The sequence below is a fragment of the Myotis yumanensis genome, unplaced genomic scaffold (assembly GCF_028538775.1).
Source record: "Myotis yumanensis isolate MYYU_CA2020_CCGP unplaced genomic scaffold, mMyoYum1.0.hap1 SCAF_3, whole genome shotgun sequence".
Lineage (NCBI taxonomy): Eukaryota > Metazoa > Chordata > Mammalia > Chiroptera > Vespertilionidae > Myotis > Myotis yumanensis.
The window spans coordinates 157,541,084-157,561,841 of record NW_027223754.1 but is presented as its reverse complement, the minus strand read 5'-3'; the positions used below and the strand labels follow the sequence as shown (position 1 = coordinate 157,561,841).

Here is a 20,758-nt window from a genome sequence, read left to right as displayed (position 1 = left end):
CTGAACAGAACTCGCATTTGCTCATATAGGTATCTTTATTTGAAAAGTTAAAAGCTCTGGCACATACAGATCTGGGCATTTGGATTTTGGCTTTGGGATATACATGTAATTAACTTCAATGATTTGTGGGTTAAATCGGTTTTGGAAATACTGATCTTAAAATTGGAGGCAAACTTAGGTTTCTGCCTAAACACTTTAAACTTAGTTGCTGTTTTTTTGTTGTTGTATTACTTTTGGCTTCTCCAGACTCATGTAGTTTTAGTGCTTTCTGCTGAGGCTTTAGCCAGAAGGCCACAGAAATTAAAAAGTGAGTGTATAACAACTAAGGAATGCAGGGATGAGAAAAATGGAGAACATGCTGTGATTTGCAGACCCTATTTTATCTAAATGAAGTAGCTGAATGTTAGGCAACAATTGGTAGATAAATTCTTTCCTGATATTGGCACTATCTGCTCTCTTCTGTGCTCTTGCAGTATGTCTCTGCTTGCTTGATTTAGAAAAGCCCCTTTTCTTTCTTCATTTGGAGCTGCTTCCAGCCAGGCAGAGCAGCAAATTGCCCTCTTGTGATGCCAAACACAGAAACAAAGTCCTGTTCAGAGAGGTAATTCTAAGAAAGAAAAGAAAGTTTCCGGTTAAAAGGAAGCATGGCACCTATCAGTGCCAACAGTTTGGGAGAGTGGGGCTAAGAGGGATAGGACCTTGAAGGGGAAGGAGACTGAATTTTAGAAATTCGGTAATAGACTTGAATTATTCATTGGAGAGTTCTTCCGGTTGTAGAGTCCCATCGTGGCCTGTGGAAGAACTGATTAGGTTCACTTCTCTCACGGAGTCACCTGGCACCAGTTTCTTGCCAGAGGGACAAGAAATGGGTTATATATTATGTATGATTTCTAGACATTAGGTTTTGGCTACATGGAGAACTAAATGGAGTAATAGTTTTCTTTGCTTTATGCCCATATCTGTCATTTTTATCCAGACTTTTTTAAAAAATTGATTTTAGAGAGAGAGGAGGGGGAGAGAGAAAGAGAGAGAGGGAGGAAGAAAGAGAGAGAGACATCGATTCATTATTCCACTTATTTATGCATTGGTTGATTCTTGTATGTGCCCTGACTGGGGATTGAACCCAAAATCTTGGTGTATGGGGATGATGCTCTAATCACCTGAACCACCAAGCCAGGGCCCAGACATTTTCAAATACAAGATCAGGTGGATCTTCTTGAGAGCATAAAATTTTCTTAACATTTATTTATTGATGTTTAATGAGTATTTCCTATCCAAGTAACATTATTAATATATGACCTGTGCTTTTAAGAAAGCTGTCGTCTAGTACTCAGGAGTTGGTTAGATAAGATGTCGTGGAAAATCTAGAGACTCTTCCCAAATCAAATCCTTCAAGGGGGAGAGTAATTCATTTCACATGAGTATGTTAATTCATTTAACCGGAACTAAAGAAGTGTCTACTATTTGTTGGGTACTGTTTTAGGTGGTGAAAAGCAGAGAATGTGATGGTGAACAAGACAGATAAGGCCCTTGCTCTTAAGGATACTACTAGAGGGGGAGACAGACAATACACAGTATAAAGGGACTGGAGGGGGTGAGGGAAGCAGTGTTAGGTAGGGTAGTCGGGGATGGCCTTCTTGGGGACGTGATATTGGAGCTGAGACCTAAATATTGAGGCGTTGACTTACTTTTTTCCTGGCAGGAGCAATAGCAAGTGTAGAGGCTCAAAGGCTGGAATGAACATGTTAGAAGAAAAGCAGCTACTGGCTGAAGGGGCTAAGTGAAGAGGGTACTGGTGTGTGGGATTAAATCAGAGGGGGCAGGGGGCAGATTGGGTTAGGGCCTTGGATGCCATGGAAAGGACTTCGGTTTCTTTTGTATGTGCAGTAGGAAGCCATTCAAGTGCTTTAAGTAGAACAGTGTCATCTGTTTCAGTAGCTCATTGGTTGTTAGGTGGGGAACAGATTGTAGAAATGGTGTAGGGACCAGTTGGGGGACTATTGTAGTAGGCCATGATGGCTGGACCAGACTGGCAGCAGAGAGGTGGAGAGCAGTGGACAGAGGCTAGCTGATGGATTGATGTGGGAGGTGAGAAAAACATATCAAGGAAGAGCCCTGGAGCCCTAACAAGTTTGGCCCTCGGACTGAGGTGTCCCAAGTTCGATTCAGGTCAAGGGCATCCTTCATCTCTGATCGGTCTGCGTGCCAATTGATGTAACTCGCTCACATCGATGTTTCTCTCTGTGTGTCTCTCCCCCTCCCTTTCACTCTCTAAAAATCAATGGAAACATATCCTCTGGTGAGGATTAACCCCCCCTCAAAAAAAATAAAAGAAAGAAAATAAAAGAAAGAGCCCAGTAGGGTGGCAGGCAGCTGGCAGCAAGCAATGGAGTCAGTGGGGATGAATAGTTACTTATTAGTGTCAGTTGTTTGGTGGTGGTGGCTGCGGTGACCATGAAGGGGACAGGATGGCTGGTAATGTGTGCCCCTCAGGGAGAGCAAGAGTGAGAGGACGCGAGAGAACGAGGGAGTGGGGGAGAGAGAGAGAGAAACATTGATCGGTTGCCCCCAGTGCACATCCCCACGGGATCAAACCCACAACCTAGTTATGTGCCCTGACTGGGAATTTAACCCCCCACCTTTTGGTGTACAGGATGATGCTCTAACCAGCTGAGCCACACCAGCCAGCTATTTGCCTAAACTGGAACTTAAGCTGCAGCCATTTCTTTGTGGATGTGTCTAAAAACCTAAGGACATCGTATGATGTAATTTGTTACAGAAGGCACAGGATACTAAGAGTCATCAAAGACAAAGTTGGAGGAACTATGACAACCAAGAATAGGCTAAGGAGCCCTACCAGTTTGGCTCAGTGGATAGAGCGTCAGCCTGCGGACTGAAGGGTCCCAGGTTCGATTCTGGTCAAGGGCATGTACCTTGGTTGCGGGCACATCCCCAGTAGGGAGTGTGCAGGAGGCAGCTGAATCGATGTTTCTCTCTCATTGATGTTTCTAACTCTCTATCCCTCTCCCCTCCTCTCTGTAAAAAATCAATAAAATGCAATTAAAAAAAAAAAAAGAATAGCTTAAGGCCGTGGTCAGCAAACTGCGGCTCTTTGGCTCCTTGAGTATGGCTCTTCCTAAGCCTTAGGAGTACCCTAATTAAGTTAATAACAGTGTACCTACCTATATAGTTTAAGTTTAAAAAATTTGGCTCTCAAAAGAAATTTCAGTTGTACTGTGGATATTTGGCTCTGTTGACTAATGAGTTTGCCTGCCACTGGCCTAAGGAAACAATACTGCTCAGTGTAACAGGATGTCCTGGATAAGATCCTGAAACAAAATGGACAATGGAGAAAAACTGAGGGTATCTGAATAAAGTATATTCTTTGGTTAATAATAATAAAATAAAGAAAGAGCCCTGGGTTTTTGAGATACTGGTAGCTCGAATGTCTGAGTGCTCACAGTGTTCCGGAAGTGTCCTAGGCCGTGTATGGAGACAGGCACTTTACTCCTGGAGAGCCGCACTTGCATCAGACACAGCTCCTTCAGCGACTCACCTCCTTTTTGGCAGGGTCCACATCCTCAGGCAACTCTTGATTCTGATTTTTCAGTAGAACTTCTATAGGGTAATATTTTATCTCAGAATTCAGGGAGAGGGTTGTATTCCTCATGTCCTAGGTAAAATAAATGAAAACGGAGACACGGTAAAAAACTGTTCAGGTTTGTGCAATCGAAGGTCTGTGTGTATAACATTAAAATTTTGGTTTATACCACTTCACTCTTTGTAATTAGCTTTTAGAACAGTTGTCCCCAAACCTGGCTGCATGTCAGAATCGTCAGGGAATCCAAAATATTCAGACTTTGGGGTCCTTGGGAAAGCTGATTGAATAAATATAAGGTAAATCCTGTGTAGCCAGTTTGGCATCAGTGCTGTGCTTAAATCTCATTAAATATTATGATTGCATCCCTTCTCTTGGCACTTAACTTAGGCTCTGCATTTCCAGGCTTTAAGTGACTTCAGTTGAAGTCATACTTTCCTTAAATACATTTTAAAGATGCGACATCACCATTAGCTTTGGAATCTTGAGTTTGTAGAGCACAAAGGACATAGTTGCCAGTTGGTTTGGACAGCTGGTGTTGTCCAACTCATCCTGATGTTAAATTGCTGTTGAATTCCTGGCAGAGGCTCCACTTCTTTTAGCCATTAAAATAGCGGTAATGGTCTGAATTTCTATGGATTCTACTGTCAGGAACTGATAAACATATCATTTGGGTTAGAAACTTACTACTTCTGAGAAATGCTGTCAATAAATTTAATCTGTCCTGAATGACAGAGAGAGTTGAATACTAAAATTAGTTTTTGTTGCTTTTTAAAAACAGTAAGTCTGTTCTAAATTCTGGAAGGTGGTAAACTAAGGAACTTGGCTCTGAGACCTGCTTTTCTATTCATTAAAACAGTCTTCATATCAGAACAGACGACTTGAGTGATACTGAGAGGACATGACAGGGTGTCACCCTGTGATATCTGTAGCACTTGTGTTTCTCTTTGGCTCTGGTTGCCTGTGTGACTTGCTCCTCCAAGAAACTCACAGCAGTGATTCTCGTGATGGCAGCAGTGTCTCCCAGCTCTTCTTTTAACTGTTCATAGGATTTCCCTGCCTGAAAGGAAGAGATAGAAAACATAGCATGAAGTGCTGCATATAGGGATGGCCATCTCAGGCCTAATCTGAACCCTTGAGAAAAGCAAAAATGCCAGAGAATCCCAGGACATTTCAGGGATGAGCAAAAATGGAAATCCCTTCTGGGCCCATGCAGGATTGAAAGGTATGAAACATATGCATTCTTTGCTGGTGGTCCCTCAATCCTCCGTATAAGACTTAAGACAGCAGTTGACTAGGAGTCAGAAAACCTGGTTAATTGTGTCTTCAGACAAATAATTTCTCCTCTAAGCTTCCCATCTGTAACATGGGAAACCATGTTTACAGTGGCTGTCAGGATGGTTGTAAAGCTAAAAAACAGGTGTGTGGGTATACTTTCTAAACATTATTACTTCTACATGCTGCTTATTCCTGAACTAAGCTGTGAATTCTCTAACTGGACTTCGTGCTGTGGAGGGTGGGAAAGAGAAGTAAAAAGCAGGGGACAGGGAGTAAGGGAAGTGTGGACTTGGATTTACTCAGCCCTTGAGTACCCACTGAGCTATTAATGCTGAGCTCCCTGACATTAAGAACGCCTCCCCGTTCTCTGTTCTTACACTCCAAATGTGAGAGTCCCAGGCCAAGAACCAGCCTGTGAAGATGGGAAGCTCGAACCCCTGCTTGACGATCAGGATCGGTGTGTCAGTGTCTCGGCCACTAGGGTGAGTGTGCAGGTACTCCTGGGCTGTAGCCAGAGCGCTCTCCTTCTCTATGGCATTGGCCTCAGCCCCAATCCACAAGAACACCTGTTATGGTAGAGATTGAATGTTAGTTAATGTGCTCATAACAAGTACCGTGTACTAGATCATAAACACTGCCCTCTCTTTCCCCCTCAGCAATTCACAGCCTCAGCAGAGAGCTTTTCTCAGAATCAATTGACTTGTGATGTTAATTGCTGTGTGTATCTCCCATATGTACATCTCCAGACCTGAGCTCTTTCTCTGAACTTCAACTTCCTGAATCCAACTTCTTGCAAAACACCTCCTCTTGGCTGCCTTCAAGCACCTCAAATATAACACCCCAAAATGTAGCTCTTTTCTAAACTTTGGTCTGTGTCTCCATTCTTTTTTTTTTTTTTTTTTTTTTTTTTTTTTTTTTTTAAATATATTTTTATTGATTTTTTACAGAGAGGAAGGGAGAGAGATAGAGAGAGTTAGAAACATCGATGAGAGAGAAACATCGATCAGCTGCCTCCTGCACACCTCCTACTGGGGATGTGCCTGCAACCCAGGTACATGCCCTTGACCGGAATCGAACCTGGGACCTTTCAGTCCGCAGGCCGACGCTCTATCCACTGAGCCAAACCGGTTTCGGCGTGTGTCTCCATTCTTGGTGAATGGCATCCACCCAGTCATTTTTATTTTTATTTATTTATTTATTTATTTATTTTTATTTTAATAATTTTTATTTCTTAAAGTATTACAAAGAGTATTACATATGTCTCCTTTTTTCCCCCCCTTGACATTCCCCCGGCCCCAACCCCCCGCACCCCCCCGCCCCGTGTCTTGTGTCCATTGGTTAATCTTATATGCATGCATATAAGTCCTTCAGTTGGTCTCTTAATCCCCCCCCAACCCTCCCCAGGCTTCCCACTGTAGTTTAACATTCTGTTCAATGTTGCTCTGCTTCTGTATCTACCCCTGTTCATCAGTCCATACTGGTCCCCTTTATTTGTCCCAACCTCACTGGAGTAGTCTCAACCTCACCAGGGCCGTCTGAGCCTCACCAGGGCCGTTTCAACCTCACCGGGGTCGTCCCTACCACACTGGGGCCGTTTCAACCTGACCGGGGTTGTCCCTACCACACCGGGGCCGTTTCAACCTGACCGGGGTTGTCCCTACCACACCGGGGCCGTTTCGACCTGACTGGGGTCGTCCCTACCTCACGGGGGCCGTTTCAACCTCACCGGGGTCGTCCCTACCTCACGGGGGCCGTTTCAACCTGACCGGGGTTGTCCCTACCACACCGGGGCCGTTTCGACCTGACCAGGGTCGTCCCTACCTCACGGGGGCCGTTTCAACCTCACCGGGGTTGTCCCTACCACACCGGGGCTGTTTCAACCTGACCGGGGTTGTCCCTACCACACCGGGGCCGTTTCGACCTGACCAGGGTCGTCCCTACCTCACGGGGGCCGTTTCAACCTCACCGGGGTTGTCCCTACCACACCGGGGCTGTTTCAACCTGACCGGGGTTGTCCCTACCACACCGGGGCCGTTTCGACCTGACCAGGGTCGTCCCTCCCTCACGGGGGCTGTTTCAACCTCACTGGGGTCGTCCCTACCACACCGGGGCCGTTTCAACCTGACCGGGGTTGTCCCTACCACACCGGGGCCGTTTCGACCTCACCGGGGTCGTCCCTACCTCACGGGGGCCGTTTCAACCTGACCGGGGTTGTCCCTACCACACCGGGGCTGTTTCGACCTGACCGGGGTTGTCCCTACCACACCGGGGCCGTTTCGACCTGACCGGGGTCGTCCCTACCTCACGTGGGCCGTTTCAACCTCACCGGGGTCGTCCCTACCACACGGGGGCCGTTTCGACCTGACCACCCAGTCATTTTTAAGGCCGTAACCTGGGATTCATCCTAAATGCCCCATGTCCAGTGAGTTACTCAGGTCAGCCAGTTTCCCTTCTCTGGATTTATCAAATCTGTCACCATCTCTGCATCTCCACTCCATTGCTCCTATGTGGGCCCACGCAGCAGCACTTAACTGGACTCTAACAAATAGACTACTGAGTGGCCTCCCAGCATAGTCTTCTTTTGTTCTCACCCCCATACCCACTCTCCTACACTTGCTGGGATTCTTTTATTAAAGTGCAGTCCGACCTTGCTACTCACCTGCTTAAATTTCAGTAGCTTTCCAGGATAAATCTCAAACTTTTTCACATAGTAGGTAAGGTCCATACCTACTTCCTCAGCTGCATCTCCAGGGTGCTCTTTAGCTCTATCTTATGTTCCGATAATATTTTTCTTCCGTAGTTCCATGTACACTAGAATACTTTGTGCCTTGCTTTAACCTGTGCTATTTCCTGTGCCCGGAGTGCCCTCTTTACCTGATTAATGCCTATTTATCCTTGGAGATTCAGTTGGGAGCCATCTCCTCCAGGACGTCAGCTCTGAGCTGCTAAACTGTGTGAGTGCCCCTAACCTGTGCTCCCGTGGCACCTTTTATGCACCTCCATCATAGTAAAATGATGCTCCTACGTCCCCACCCCCATCAGCCTGTGAAGTCGCAGAGCAGGATGGCAGGCACTCTTCACCTCGGTGACATCACACCTCGCTCCGTGACTAGAACAGAGGAGGTGCTGAGCATGTTTGCTGAGCCAAACTGAAGAAAATGGGATGTCAGGGGAGGTTGCCTTGGAGATACCCCTTTGTTCCTCAAAGGCCCATATCTGGGTGTGGAACCTGCTGCTATTGATCCTGAGAGAAAGAAGTGCCTGATGACAGATAGGATGGCCTGATTTTTCCCAGAGCAAGGTGGGAGAGTTCCCAGGATGGTGAGTTTTAAACAACATTCTGTTCTTTTCAACTCTGGTAAAAAGCAGGCTCTGTTATTGGTCACCACTGACAATTGTTTGACTTGGGGATGGTCCAGGGTTACTCTGGGTTTATTCTGGCAGGGGAGTTACTACATAAAAATAGCCCAAACTGTGAGGATCTCTGTCTTTTGTTCCAAGCACTCTGGCTGTGTCTTACCTGGTCCCAGGTATCCAGGAGCATCACATCACTTGGGTTCAGGTCATCCTGGGTGAATTCTGTGATCTCAGTGACAATGAACCGGCCAGTCTTATTGGAACATTCAAAGAGACGGGGCTGGACATCCAGGATTTCCTGCTGTAGTCTGCAATACAGTCCATTTGGAGGAACTGAGCTTAGAAATCATGTGCGGTTCACAAGCCTGGGAGGCAGGGGGAGCCAAGAGGAGGGGATGCTGTGGTCCCATACCTTTTGTGACTGGCATAGGGAGATTTCCCTCCCAACAGGTCCCAGAACTCCGGGGTCTCCTGGCCCTCGGCCACAGTGTCCTCAGTGCCATTACAGAGAATCCCGGCCAGCTCCTTAGCCATTGCCCGCTCATCCCCACTAGACCCCTGAGAGTGGGGTGAAGAGAACACAGATGTTAGTTGCACATGAGCACATTGATGTAGAAAAAAAGCTTCTGAGACTTAATAGCTTAGTGTAGCTAGGATCAGCAACCAAGCCATAGTACTTTGGGACGGGGGAATAGGTTTGTTCTAGTGCTGGGAAGGGGCTCTGGTGGGGGGAGGAAAACACTATGGTGGCAAAGAACAAAACTGGACTCTGAAACCACTTGGATGTTGACAAGAGTCACCTTTGTTTTGGTTTCAGTTGGAATTTTACCACCTAATTTTAATATTTTTTTAAGAGAAAAATTTAAACTTATTTTTAAAATTACATACACAAAAATTCACTCTTTTTGGCATGTGGTTTTATGAGTCTTGACAAATGCATTGAATCGAGTTACCACCACAACAAAGAATCGGAACAGTTGCCTTGCCCCAGCAAGAGATTCGCCCAGGCTATCCCTTTGTATCCAACTCTTCCCATCCTTAACCTCTGGCAACCACTGTTCTGCTCTCCATCACACTAGTTTTGCCTTTTCCAGAGGTCAGAAATGGAATCACACACTATGTAGCCTTTGAGTCTGGCTGCTTTCACTTAGTCTCATCCTTGTAGTTGTGGGTATTCGACACTCACTCTCTGTGTTGCTGAGCAGTATTCCATTGTATGGATGTGATACTGTTTATCCATTCTCCAGTGGAGATGCTTTCAGTTTCTGGTGATTGTGAATAAAGGTGCTATGTGCTATAAACATTTGTATATGGGTCTTTGTGTGAAGACTGTCTTATTTCACATGGTTAAATGCCCAGAAGTGGGATTGTTGGATTGTATGATAAGTGTATGTTTTATAAGAAACATCCTCATCTGCACTTGATATTCTCAGTTTTTTTAGTCATTCTAATAAGTGTGTATCTCATTGAGTTTTCACTTGCATTTCCCTAATGACTAATGATGTTGAGCATCTTTTCCTGTTCAATTCTCTTTTGTAAAACAACTTAGTTCTTCTTAATGCAGATGCTGTCTGAATGGACAAAAATCACATTTTTCGTGTTATTGTTCAGTGGTAATGCCTGTCTTATTGTAATCCACCAAACTGGTGTGCAAAGATCGTGTTATTTTGAAGTTTATGGAGTGTCTCCGGGTATGGGCAGGACGAGGACGGTCATTGACTTTCGAATTGGAGGCCTAATTGTGGGGAATGTTGGCAGTCCCTTTGAAGACCCTTTAGGAAAAAGGTTCATCTTTCTGTGAACTCTTCCAGCTTTGCTGACAGGAGGGTGGGCACAGGGCTGGTTTGACCACTGAGCCCAGCCATCTTACCTTGCCGTACCACAGGTAGTGCTCTGCCTGGGTCCGCAGCAGAAAGACGTCATTGGAGTTCAGGGAGGAGGCGAAGGCTGGCACCTCCACTGCTTTGGTGTTGGATTTGTCATTTCCTTGAATTTGGAAGAGCCTTACTGGAGGGTCGGGCTCGGCATTTCCCTTCCTGGAAGTCCCACCCTAGAGAGAAGGAGAAAAGCAGAGTCTGGATTTGAGGTGCACCATGGGAGAGAGCACTGGGCTAGCTGTTGAGGAGAACATGGATGTATTTGACACCATATTTGCCTCTGAGGAGCTTGTAGGCTAACTGGGAGAGGTGGGGGTGACCTGGAGTTATGGTACCAATAATGTTAGCTTTCATCCTGGGACCTCTGTTACATGGAGGCTTTGTGGCTGGTGCCTTACCTACATCATTTCATTGATCCTCCAAATAACTCTGTGAAGGTATCACCCCATAGTACAGATGGGGAAACTGAGGCTTAGAAACCTGGCTAATAAATGGCAAGACTAGGACTTGACCACAGACTTGTGTATATCAAGCATGTGCCATTATACATTTTTGGTAGTGCTTCAGCCAGGGCTTCATGGAAGAAGTAGGACTTGAATCTGAAGGACATTCGGTGGGAAAGGTTGATAGGGAGTGTGATATGGCACATGTGCGGCCCAGTGAGGAGACCCACCTGACGAGTGGAGCGTGTAGGTTAGGGAGTGAGGGTAGCGCACCTACACGGGTAATCTGGGTCAGATTATGAAAGACCGTGAGCATGAATTAGGCAGTGGTTTGGACTTGAAGACCTAGGCAGTTGGGATTCACTTCAGTGTCTTAGAGAGATGAACCCCTTCTTGTCCATGGCTACCCCAAGACCTGCTCCCCACCCCTCTTCTCTACCGTAGCCCCTACTTGTTAGTTCAGAGCATTCTGGCTCATGGTGTAACTTTATCTGAGGGCTCTCACCTCAAAGATAACCAGCTTTCCTTTGAAGATGGCCATGAAGTGGCGTGGCTCCTTCCCCATGGTAACCCGGACCTGCACAGGGGCCCCATCAAACTTCCGATCCACCTCTACCGCCTGGAATGCCGAGGCTGCCAGCTCGTCCTGTGAGGCGTGGCGGCCCTGCAGTGGTGACGGGAGAAATGGCTGCTGCTGCCCTTGCCCCAGCCTAGTGGCCAGAGGAAGCACCATCTCTGAAAGCTGAGAGCCTGCCCAGGCCTACCTGCCAGATGTACAAGATGTAATGTGGCTTCGCGTAAACCTCGAATGTGTAGAGAACCAGATAGCAGTCTCCCCCATAGAAGAAGCCGTGCCACTGATGCTCCACGGGGACCAACTCCAGGTTTTCAATTCTCCAGACCTGGGCACAGAAGGAGACAGTTCCCCAGAGATGGGGTCCTATTTGAAGAGACAGCTGCCTGAAGGGAACGGGCGGTGCTTAGCAGAGAATCCTCAGGTAAGGCACTAACATCTGCCACTCAAAGTCCCCTGCCCCCTCTGGGGCTGCTTTCCCAGTGGCGAGGCCTTATCACATTTGCATGATTTGAATCTGGAGGAGAACTGGATTGTCCCTGGTCAGGCACCTCCTGTCAGCTCAGAGGTGATTTGAATAGTTCTGCCAGGTGAGTTTCTGATAGCTCACTAGGGTATCTGCCTTTCACTTCCCTGAAGAATTGTGGGAAAACTGCAGACTCAGACACCTTGGAGAGAATACTCCTAGGCACCGGAGATGAAAAGGAAAGCAAAGCAGACACAAAATCACCTGCCCCCTCCTCTACAGCAGAATAGCCAGGAGGGCCAGAGCTGCCTGCCTGCACTGAGGTGGGAATCGTTAGGCTTACCTCGATTTTTCCATTGCCGTCATCCACCATTCTTTCCTGGGCAGCTACCTCTGGTTTGGAGTGCAGCAGAGTCACATCAAATTTATCCTGGAAAACTTTAGCTGCAGAGAAGGGGTTGGGAGAAGCCGAGTGAGTGAAGATCATCCATGCCTGTCTTCCCACAGTCTCAGTAGGAAGACGGTCTGAGGCGATCTTACCGATTTTACCAATGCCGAACGTCTTCCCCAGGCCCACGGTCTGCTCCTTCACGGACCACTTCTGGAACAGCTGCTTGAACATGGCTGACTCAGCACCATCGTTGACGGTCTCCACATTGGTGCTGCTGGGGTAGCCCTTCATCTTGATGAAGTTCTGTAGATACCCCGCCACCCCCCGAAAAGCAGGTCAGCCAGGGAATGCACCGAGTCCTTTGCTGACCGGTCATTCATCCCTTTGAAGCCAGTTGGTAGGATTGCTCCCTTATTCCCTTCTGGGAGTCAGAGTCAAATTCTAACTCATTTCTGTCTAGGACAAATGTACCTAACTCAAGGAGAGGACTGAGTGGAACATTTACCATCTGTTTATTGGCCTGTCATGATGATTATTCTTATTTTCTGTTCTTTGTACACTCATGTAGAATACTGACTTTGTCTCACATTCATTTGCCCATTTGTTGCTCTGTGAGTGCATCCTGCTTGGTTCATCTGCAGGGTCTGCACAATATCATACGCTCCTTGAGGACAGGGCCATTACCCTTGATACGTGCTATCTGTCCCCTTCAATAGTAACAACCACCTTTTATTGACCCAGTGTGTACCAGGTACTGTTCTGAATACCTTATCAGATGTTATTTAATCCTCACAACAACCCCAGGGGATGGCATTGAACCTAGATTTGAATCCCAGTTTGCCTGACTTCGAAGTCCATGTATGTAACTGCAGTATGCTTTGCTCAGGGCCTGGTGTGGTTCTCTGAGCACAGCTGAAGTGGTACTGACAGAATTTTTTGGACAATGTTGTGCATCTGTAGCTCCTACCAGGGCCTTAGACATGGCCATCTGCTTCTCGGCCTTTGTGGCTCCTCTTCCTTTCCACACGTAGATCTTGGTTCCGCTGTGGTCCAGGATGTAGCAGTCCTGAAGCAGTCAGGGACAAAGGTGGTTACACTTTCCCAGGGCCTGCCCTGAGGCCAGGTCTGGCCACCCCACTCAAGCTCTGCTTACATCATGGTTCAGTAGGTCCTGGACCAGAGGCCTCGTTGCTACCTCTCTGACCACCAGCTGCCCAGCTGAGTCTGAGACACTGGAGAAAGGGAGAGGTTAGCCTGTGCCTTCTCTTCTGCAAAGCATTGTAGTTGTTAGGTATTTTCCTGGCTTTGTTTTAATGCGGAGTTTCTGGGGAGAATTTAACTTCCTATGACAGGCATGGTGTGAATGCAGACAGGAATATGAGGGACTCAGTTCTCCAGTGGAGACTTGTGCATCTCTCTCCAAACATCCCGTCACATCCCTGTGCAGGTATAGATCAAAGTAAAGGAACAGTTTCCCCAAGAGACCAGGAGGAGTTGCTGACAAGGACAGATGGTAGCTGCCTCCTTGAATCGGAACAGCAAGCTCTTTCTAGAATATGCATGGGAAAAAGACTAAAAGAAAGCCAGACTCCTGCACCCAAAATGAGGAGCCAAGCAGAAGTATCCCCTTGTCTTCCAGGGGACACCCTCCCCCTGCCCCAGCTTCCAACCAGCAGCCAGGTTTAGCTACTCACTGATATAACATAATATTTGATTTCTGCTGCTGATCTATGATCTCATCTGGGACTGCAGGCTTGATAATAGAACGTCGGCCGAGGGTGTCCTGAAGGACCTTCATCAGCTCTGGGCTTGCTGCCTCCTTGTCTCCCTCGATCACTCCTATTTCAGCACGGCCCCCTCGCTCCCTGTCCCGAATATCCTTTGCCAGAAGCATAGCCTGTCAAGGAAACCCATGGAAGCACTTAGCTTCTCTGCCCCTCCCCCCATCTCTGCCCAATGGCTTTGAGAGGAGCAGCCTAGGTCTCAGACAGGAGTTACTCTGATGCTGAGGAGCCCAGGGGTGAGTCACAGACTCACACACATGGTCTCTTTCTAAAACAGACTCTACTCCAAGGCAGGGGTCCGCCTTGAATCTCATGGAAGAGCCAGCAAGGAAGGAAGAAGGAAAAGGCACCTGAGAGAGCCACGCTCTATGAGCAGGCCTGAGGGAGAGGAGAGCAGGAAGACGGGAAAGAGCTGTACCTTCAGACGCTCCCCGCTGTTGCTCTCTGGACCATTCCATTGGATGATAACCTTCCCAAGGTCCAGCAAGAAGACATCACCTCGGTTAAAACTGTCCCAGCTCATTTCCACCTGGAGGTAGACATTATTCAAGAGGAATCCTTAGGCACCAAGTGGAGAGGCCCTGGGCCCAGAAAGAGTGGGAGGACTTACCTCCGTGGCCCTGATGTTTCTCTTCCCCTTCACGTGTAACAGCCGCTCCACATCATAGGTGTTGGTCTCCACATGCTTCATCCCAGAGGCCACACCCCCCCTCTTGTAGCTAAGGGAACATCCATTAAGTTATTGATTGAGCACCTGCTATGTGTTAGGTACCGGGGAGACAGTGGTGAATCACACAGATGCGGTTTCTGCCCATGTGGGTGACAATAGTAAATAAGCAAAGTAAGCCTATATGGGAGTAATCGCTGCCACAGAAGTAGACACAGTGACAGACTTTGACAGAGTGGTGAGGCAGTCTTCTCAGAAGGTGTAACAGTCCAGCTGAGCATTAAAGGAATAGGAACCAACAACAAGGAACTAGTGTTCAAAACAGAGGGAACATTGGTAATGAAGACCCCATAGCATGAAAGAGCTTGTTTTGTGCTGGGAACTGTGTGAATATCAGTGTGTGGCAGGGAGAGGGGCACAAACTGGGCAGCAGCAGAAGCATCGATGACACCATGGCCTGAGGACCAACTCCCTCCTGGAATCAGTTCTCCTGCCCCGGCACTCACCCAACCCAGCCTCCAGACCAGGTTCCTGGTGACAGTGTGTTGCCCTGTGCCCAGCAGGTCCTCAGTGGGAACTGCCAATCTGCACGAAGCTGGCCTTGGACCAGCCTCAGAATTCTTTTTTTTTTTTTTTTTTTTTTTTTTTTTTTTTTTTTTTTTTTTTTTTTTTAATTTTCCTCTTAAAGTATTACAAAGGGTATTACATAAGTATCCTTTTTCCCCCCCCCGCCCTTGACAAACCACTACCCTCCCTTACCCCCCAGTGTCTTATGTCCATTAGTTATGCTTATATGCATGCATACAAGTCCTTCGGTTGATCTCTTACTCCCTTCCCTCCTGCCCCCCAACTCTCTCTGGCCTTCCCACTGCAGTTTGACAATCAGTTTGCAGCCTCAGAATTCTTGAGCTCATTGGAATTTCTTTTTGTTTTAATCTTGAGTGCAAAGTTTTGAGTTAATCAAACTCATTAGTTCATGGAGCAGTACCAGAACCCTCTCGTTTTAGGTATTTACTATTCTCTCTTATCTGCATACCCTACTCCCAGTCTTCACCCCACCATGGGCAACCATTCTAACAGCTTAACATGGATTTATCTTTCTGGTGAAATGCGGCCTGTTGTTTTGTGTGCATGTGGGTTTTTTAAAAAAACAAATTGGCATTCTGTTACATAGCTCAAGGCTGTTTCTTACTGTGTTCACTAAAGCACCCTGATTTTAAGCTCTGTCCATGTTAGGTATGTATCTAATCCGTTGCTTCTGGCTCCTGCATAGTACTCCTTAGTGTCATGGAGTATATTTCTTGTCCAGTCTCCCAGTGATGGGCTTCTACGTTTTCTACAGCTTCTGCCATCACTAATGATAACTGCTGTGAACATCCTGGTTCATATGCCTTTATGGAACTGGGTATGTGAGAATTCCTTTGAATTATACACCCAGAAATGGGATTGGCCTCGGGCAGATTACTCTTTGAAATGCTGTGCCAGCCCTCCCTCCCACCAGCAAGGCACAAGGGCTCCTATTTCCCCACAATCTCGCCAGCACTTGCACCGCCCAGCTCTCAGATTTGTGCTACTCAAGTAGTGGAAATTATAAGCTTTGTTTGGATTTACATTTCTCTGATTACTTTCTTCATGTACTTATTGGTCCTTTGGGTTTCCTTTTTGGTAAACTGCCATTTTTCCCTGGCTCATCCATAACTACTCACATGATACCCTGCTTGAAGTAGCCGCGGAAGGTGTCGGACTCATGGTGCTGGACCTCTCGGTGCTGCACGGGGCTGCCCCCCAGGTAGTCATCCAGCTGTGTGGCGTAGATGGCTGCGCAGCTCTGCTCATCCTGGGAGGAGTCCTTCCCGATCCAGAAGTGGATGTCCTGGGAGAGGAGACTGCCCACTCTCCGGGTCTGGGATGCAGCCAGAGAGACAGGTCAGGGACCAGCTCGCCTCCCCTTTGCTGCTGCCCCACTGGCATGGGGAGAGCGCAGCATAGAGTGGCTCCAGACCTCTCCCTCCCTGCAGTGGCCCCTATGTGGACCTACAGTGTGGCTCAAGCTCAGGCAGCCCCAATTCCTCTCCATGTTTGGGAAAAGTTGACAGCTTATTGTTCTCAAATAAATGGAGTGCATCAGGGACCTTTTCCAACTTGGAATGCAGACTTACCTTGTGGCTCCTCCATTCCCCTGAACTTACAGAGCTGGCACAGTGCTGATCTGTCCATCTTGTGGCTGTCAGCACTATTCATGTGGGATGTTGTTTCCTCAACTAGAATGAGCACTTCGAGGCCTGCATTTATCTGGCCTTCATCCACACCACTGTAATCTGGGGGCTGCCCCCTCCCCAGGATGTGCTGTTTGTGAGTTACTTATCTAAGTTCAGATTGAGGGCCCCACCCCCACCCTCTGATGTAAAATTGAAAACTCCCACCTAAGAACGGCCTTTAAGGTCAAATTGTAGGCCTGTCCTGTATAACATTGAGGAAGAATCAAGATGGACACCAGGGATCTGAATAGCATCGTCAGGTCTCTCCTCTGAGGAGCCTGGCTCTAGGGAGAAGCGTGTGGGAATGGTGGTGGTGGGGGGGGTGCTCACCGAGAGGATGACGTAGCAGTCCCCCTCATAGAAGCTGCCATGGGCACTCAGGGGCACCAGCGCCAGCTCCATTTTCTGGAAGGATAAGGGATGTGCACAGGCTGCATTCCCTCCCACCTCCCCCTCCCCGAAGCAGCCCTTTCCTCAAAGTCACAGACAGCAGGGGAGATGTCCCCGCTGATCTTACAGGGTGTGGCAGGAGTAGCATGGCCACCTGGCTTCTGAGCTCAGCCTGGACGCCCCAGTCTGAATCTGGGTGCCTGTCCTCACCCCGTCCTCCTCCCTGCTGCCGACCCTGTGCTGTCTTGCTGCACTGTGAGGACCCTCGGCCCGCTGCAGGGGAAAGAGCTGGGTATAAGCTACAAACTAAGACCTTCCCTCTGAGCAGCTGCACCGCTGCCTCCGACATTGCTCTCCAACTCTGACCACCAGTGCTGGCCAAGGTCTGCAAGAACAGAACACTAAGGTTCTGTGGGGCTTTGGGGCGAGTGCCAGTCGCGTGTGGGCTCCAAGCCCAGCGTCCGGGTTGGGGCCCTGCTTTATCACCTGCGTGTCTGTCTTGCCCCAGGAGGACTATTTCCATGGCCTCAGATGTAGATTTTCATCACTAACTCCAAGTGAGGTAAACCTGCAGTCATACTTGTGTGTATTCTATGTAAAATGTGTGTGTTAAATGTAAAAATATTAAATACCCCTAATTTTTGTACTTTTTAGTACCTATTGGAAATGTCCTGGGCCTCTCACACACTCAGCCGCTTGCTAGAGGCTGTGACACTCCTTCTACGTGGAGGGTAGTGGAGTGAGGCACACCTCTGGGTTTTAGGCATCACTCACTCGGCTCAGAGCAGAGACATGAGGGTGGGTGGGGGTCCTTTCATCTGGCTGGTGGGGCTTCCCAGGCCAGGGCGGTTCCTAGCTACAGAGTGCTGGAGCTCAAGGTCAGCATAGGGCTCAAGTCCAGGTGGGAGGGGGGATGAGCCATGCCCTCTTCTGTGCAGTGCCCCAAACCTCCCCTACTACTTTGTGGGAGCCAGAGCAGTCTGGTTCTGACAAAAGCAGCCAGGAGTATCAGTCTCCTGGGTGGGCCCTGGCCCCACCCATCTCTCCAGGGCATTTACTGGAAGTGCAGACTCACCCAGCAGATGGCTGAATAAAGGACAAGCTTACTTTTGCTTGGAGCCCTTCTCTCCAAGGCTAAGAACATTTCCGCCACCTGCCACCCACCTGCTTTGAACACCCAGGAGGGGTCAAAGGAAAATGTGCACTTAGATGCTGTCTCTCCCTGCTCCTGACCGGAGACAGAAGGGCTGTCCAGTATCAGGCCTGGGTGACTAGGGGGAAGGTGTGCCCCAATTCCGCTCACCTCTATTCTCCAGGTGATGATCCCAGGGTCGTTGCCCACAGCCCTGAAGGCGCTGCTCAGAGACATGGCTCTTGTCTTCCTGGGACTGAAACATCATAGAGCAAGCGGGGAGATGAGGCCTGTCCCAGCAGGCATTCATCCAGCTTTCTTCCTAAGTCACTTTCGAATCTTGTCAGCCACCCTGCCGTGTCCTGCTATTTCACAGTGATGGGGGAAATGACTTGTCCGAGGTCACATCGTTAGCCTGGCTGGCCAGGACTCCCACTCAGTTCTGCTTCCCACTTGCCACTTCCCTTGTGAAGAATTCTGGTAACACCAGGTTATTGACTGAAGGAGTGATAAATATGCTAAGCCCTGTGTTGATTCACTTTATGTTATCTCATTTATTTCTCATAAGCTGAGTGTATTTTCTTTGTCTTACATTGTAGGAAAACAGGCTCAGAGATAAAATAATTTGCCCAGGATCACACACTAGTATGAATTCCTTATCTGATCCTAAAATCTTTGCTTTTAGTGTTTTTGATGTACTGCAGCCCTTCCTAAACTTATCTAAATTCAGTGGTACACCAGGAGGAAAGCTGATGTCAAACTAAGTATTTCTAAAATGGGCTGCCTTCTCTCATTCTCGTCCCCTCTAGTTCTTCCCCGTTCCTCCACAGTCAACTCTCTGACCTTTTCTTTGAGCTTTTACTTTTAAGTAAACTGTCCTAAAACTCAGACAACCCATCCTACTTGACTGATATATTCCCTGTACCTCACAGAAAAAAAAGGTAAAATGGCAAGCAAGGCTGGGCCTGGGACAAAGAGTACAGGTGCCAACAGGGGAAGGTGGGCGTGGCCTGGCCTGCCAGTGAGCTGCTGCCCTCCCTCTTCCCGACCCTAAGGAGCCAGTGGTGCCGTGTCTGGCCTTGGGTGGGGGTAGGAAGGCAGTGGTAAAGAGAAGTCTGTGTGGATCGTGCACCATCTCTATTCAAGGCGTATCCAGGATTATCAAGCACCTACACACGTCCATGGTCCCATAGGGCCTTTATGTAATTAAAAGGCATGCCTGGTTCTTGCTCCCAAGGAGCTTACAATCTGATGACAATACACATGATGAATATGCCCAAGAGGCAAAGGAAAAGGACCGGCTTGCTGGATCTATGTCGGATGAAAACCCATCCACAAAGGCTGTGTGGCGCTTTGCTATCTAGAGGCACATTGTGCTTGTTAAGAGGAGCATGTCTGGCCATTCTTTCCTTGAGCTGTGGTGGATGAACCCGGGTTTGGAGAATATGCGCTGTTTAGTATGTATTTTAGTGAAAACACAAAAACAAACTCCCTTTGTCTACTGCTATGGCAGGACTAAAGCTGAGCAGCGAGGCGGAGCAGCCACTGTTTGAGGATTTAATTTGATAACTTGCATCGCCCCACCCTGTGCTGCTCAGAACTGCCAGGAAATATTTGTTCAGGTTTTCTTCAGACCCTCCATTTCAGTCATTCAAGGCAAATGCTGTTAGTAACTAGGCAAAGGGGACAAGGGCCAATGAATTCACTCCTTGAAAGTAGAGAAGTGTCAACCTGGTAAAAGCCAACCCAACTGGCATTAATTAGGGCCGTCTTCGAGGCGAAAAGCAGTCCCATTTGTCAGCAGGAAGGATCTTACGGGTCCTGGGTCCCCCAAATGCAGGAGAGGACATGCTCGAAGGGACTTCTTGCCACACTGGAACATCCAGAAAATGCGACTCCATCTGTGACATCAAATTTCCCCCAAACTTAGTCCCTCTCTCCCTCCTCCCAGGTTCTTATGAATTCAGCACCCTTTAAGATCACTGCAGAAATGCCTGGGGTGGGGTGCAGTTTTGAAATCACGAGTTAAAAGCTAGTGGCCCTTAATTCTTAGAGAGATGCCAGTACAAATGGACCCCAGAGGTTGCTGGTTTTAACCTCTCCCTTGCCCCAGACCATCTTTCTGAGGGGTCTTTTTCATCCCCAGGTTTTAAAAATGTGCCCTATCTGTTCAGAGGTCTCTAAAAAGGACCTTGGTTTTTCAGCAGAACTTTGCAAAACGTGTTTCAAACTCCTGGTTCAACCCCTTAAAAGCCTCACCGAAGACAGAGCAAGGGAAATCTCAATCTCCTCTCCCTTTTGTTTCTTCCTTGTTCAGTAGGATAGCTCTACTGGCATGCACCCGTAAACCAAATAGACCTTACCTTGCCTGCTTCTCTCCCACAGTCTTCCCAGTTTGCTGGCAAGTAAGCAGCAGCGCTTTTGAAGAACCACCCCAAAGCAGGAGTCTCCAGGTCTGCTGCCTGAACTTAGTAATGGCTGCACAGACACTGGGTTATATTTGCTTGGATTTGCATCTTAACCACATTTTCCTAGTCCTGGCC

The 20,758-nt window shown here is 48.0% G+C and overlaps 1 protein-coding gene across 1 annotated transcript; it reads right to left on the bottom strand.

Annotated features, from left to right (window-relative positions):
- Positions 1-16: 16 nt before the first annotated feature.
- On the bottom strand, positions 17-18,554 carry AVIL (advillin). The gene is made up of 19 exons (XM_070409848.1): positions 18,387-18,554; positions 17,024-17,098; positions 16,142-16,338; positions 14,379-14,487; positions 14,187-14,297; positions 13,679-13,881; positions 13,138-13,216; positions 12,952-13,050; positions 12,134-12,287; positions 11,937-12,037; positions 11,318-11,455; positions 11,059-11,217; positions 10,104-10,283; positions 8,646-8,791; positions 8,397-8,541; positions 5,254-5,442; positions 4,590-4,658; positions 3,557-3,673; positions 17-607 (listed from the first exon to the last, which is right to left on the bottom strand). The coding sequence occupies exons 1-19, from the start codon at positions 18,450-18,452 to the stop codon at positions 494-496; spliced, it is 2,451 nt and encodes an 816-aa protein (XP_070265949.1). The 5' UTR covers positions 18,453-18,554; the 3' UTR covers positions 17-493.
- Positions 18,555-20,758: the final 2,204 nt, after the last annotated feature.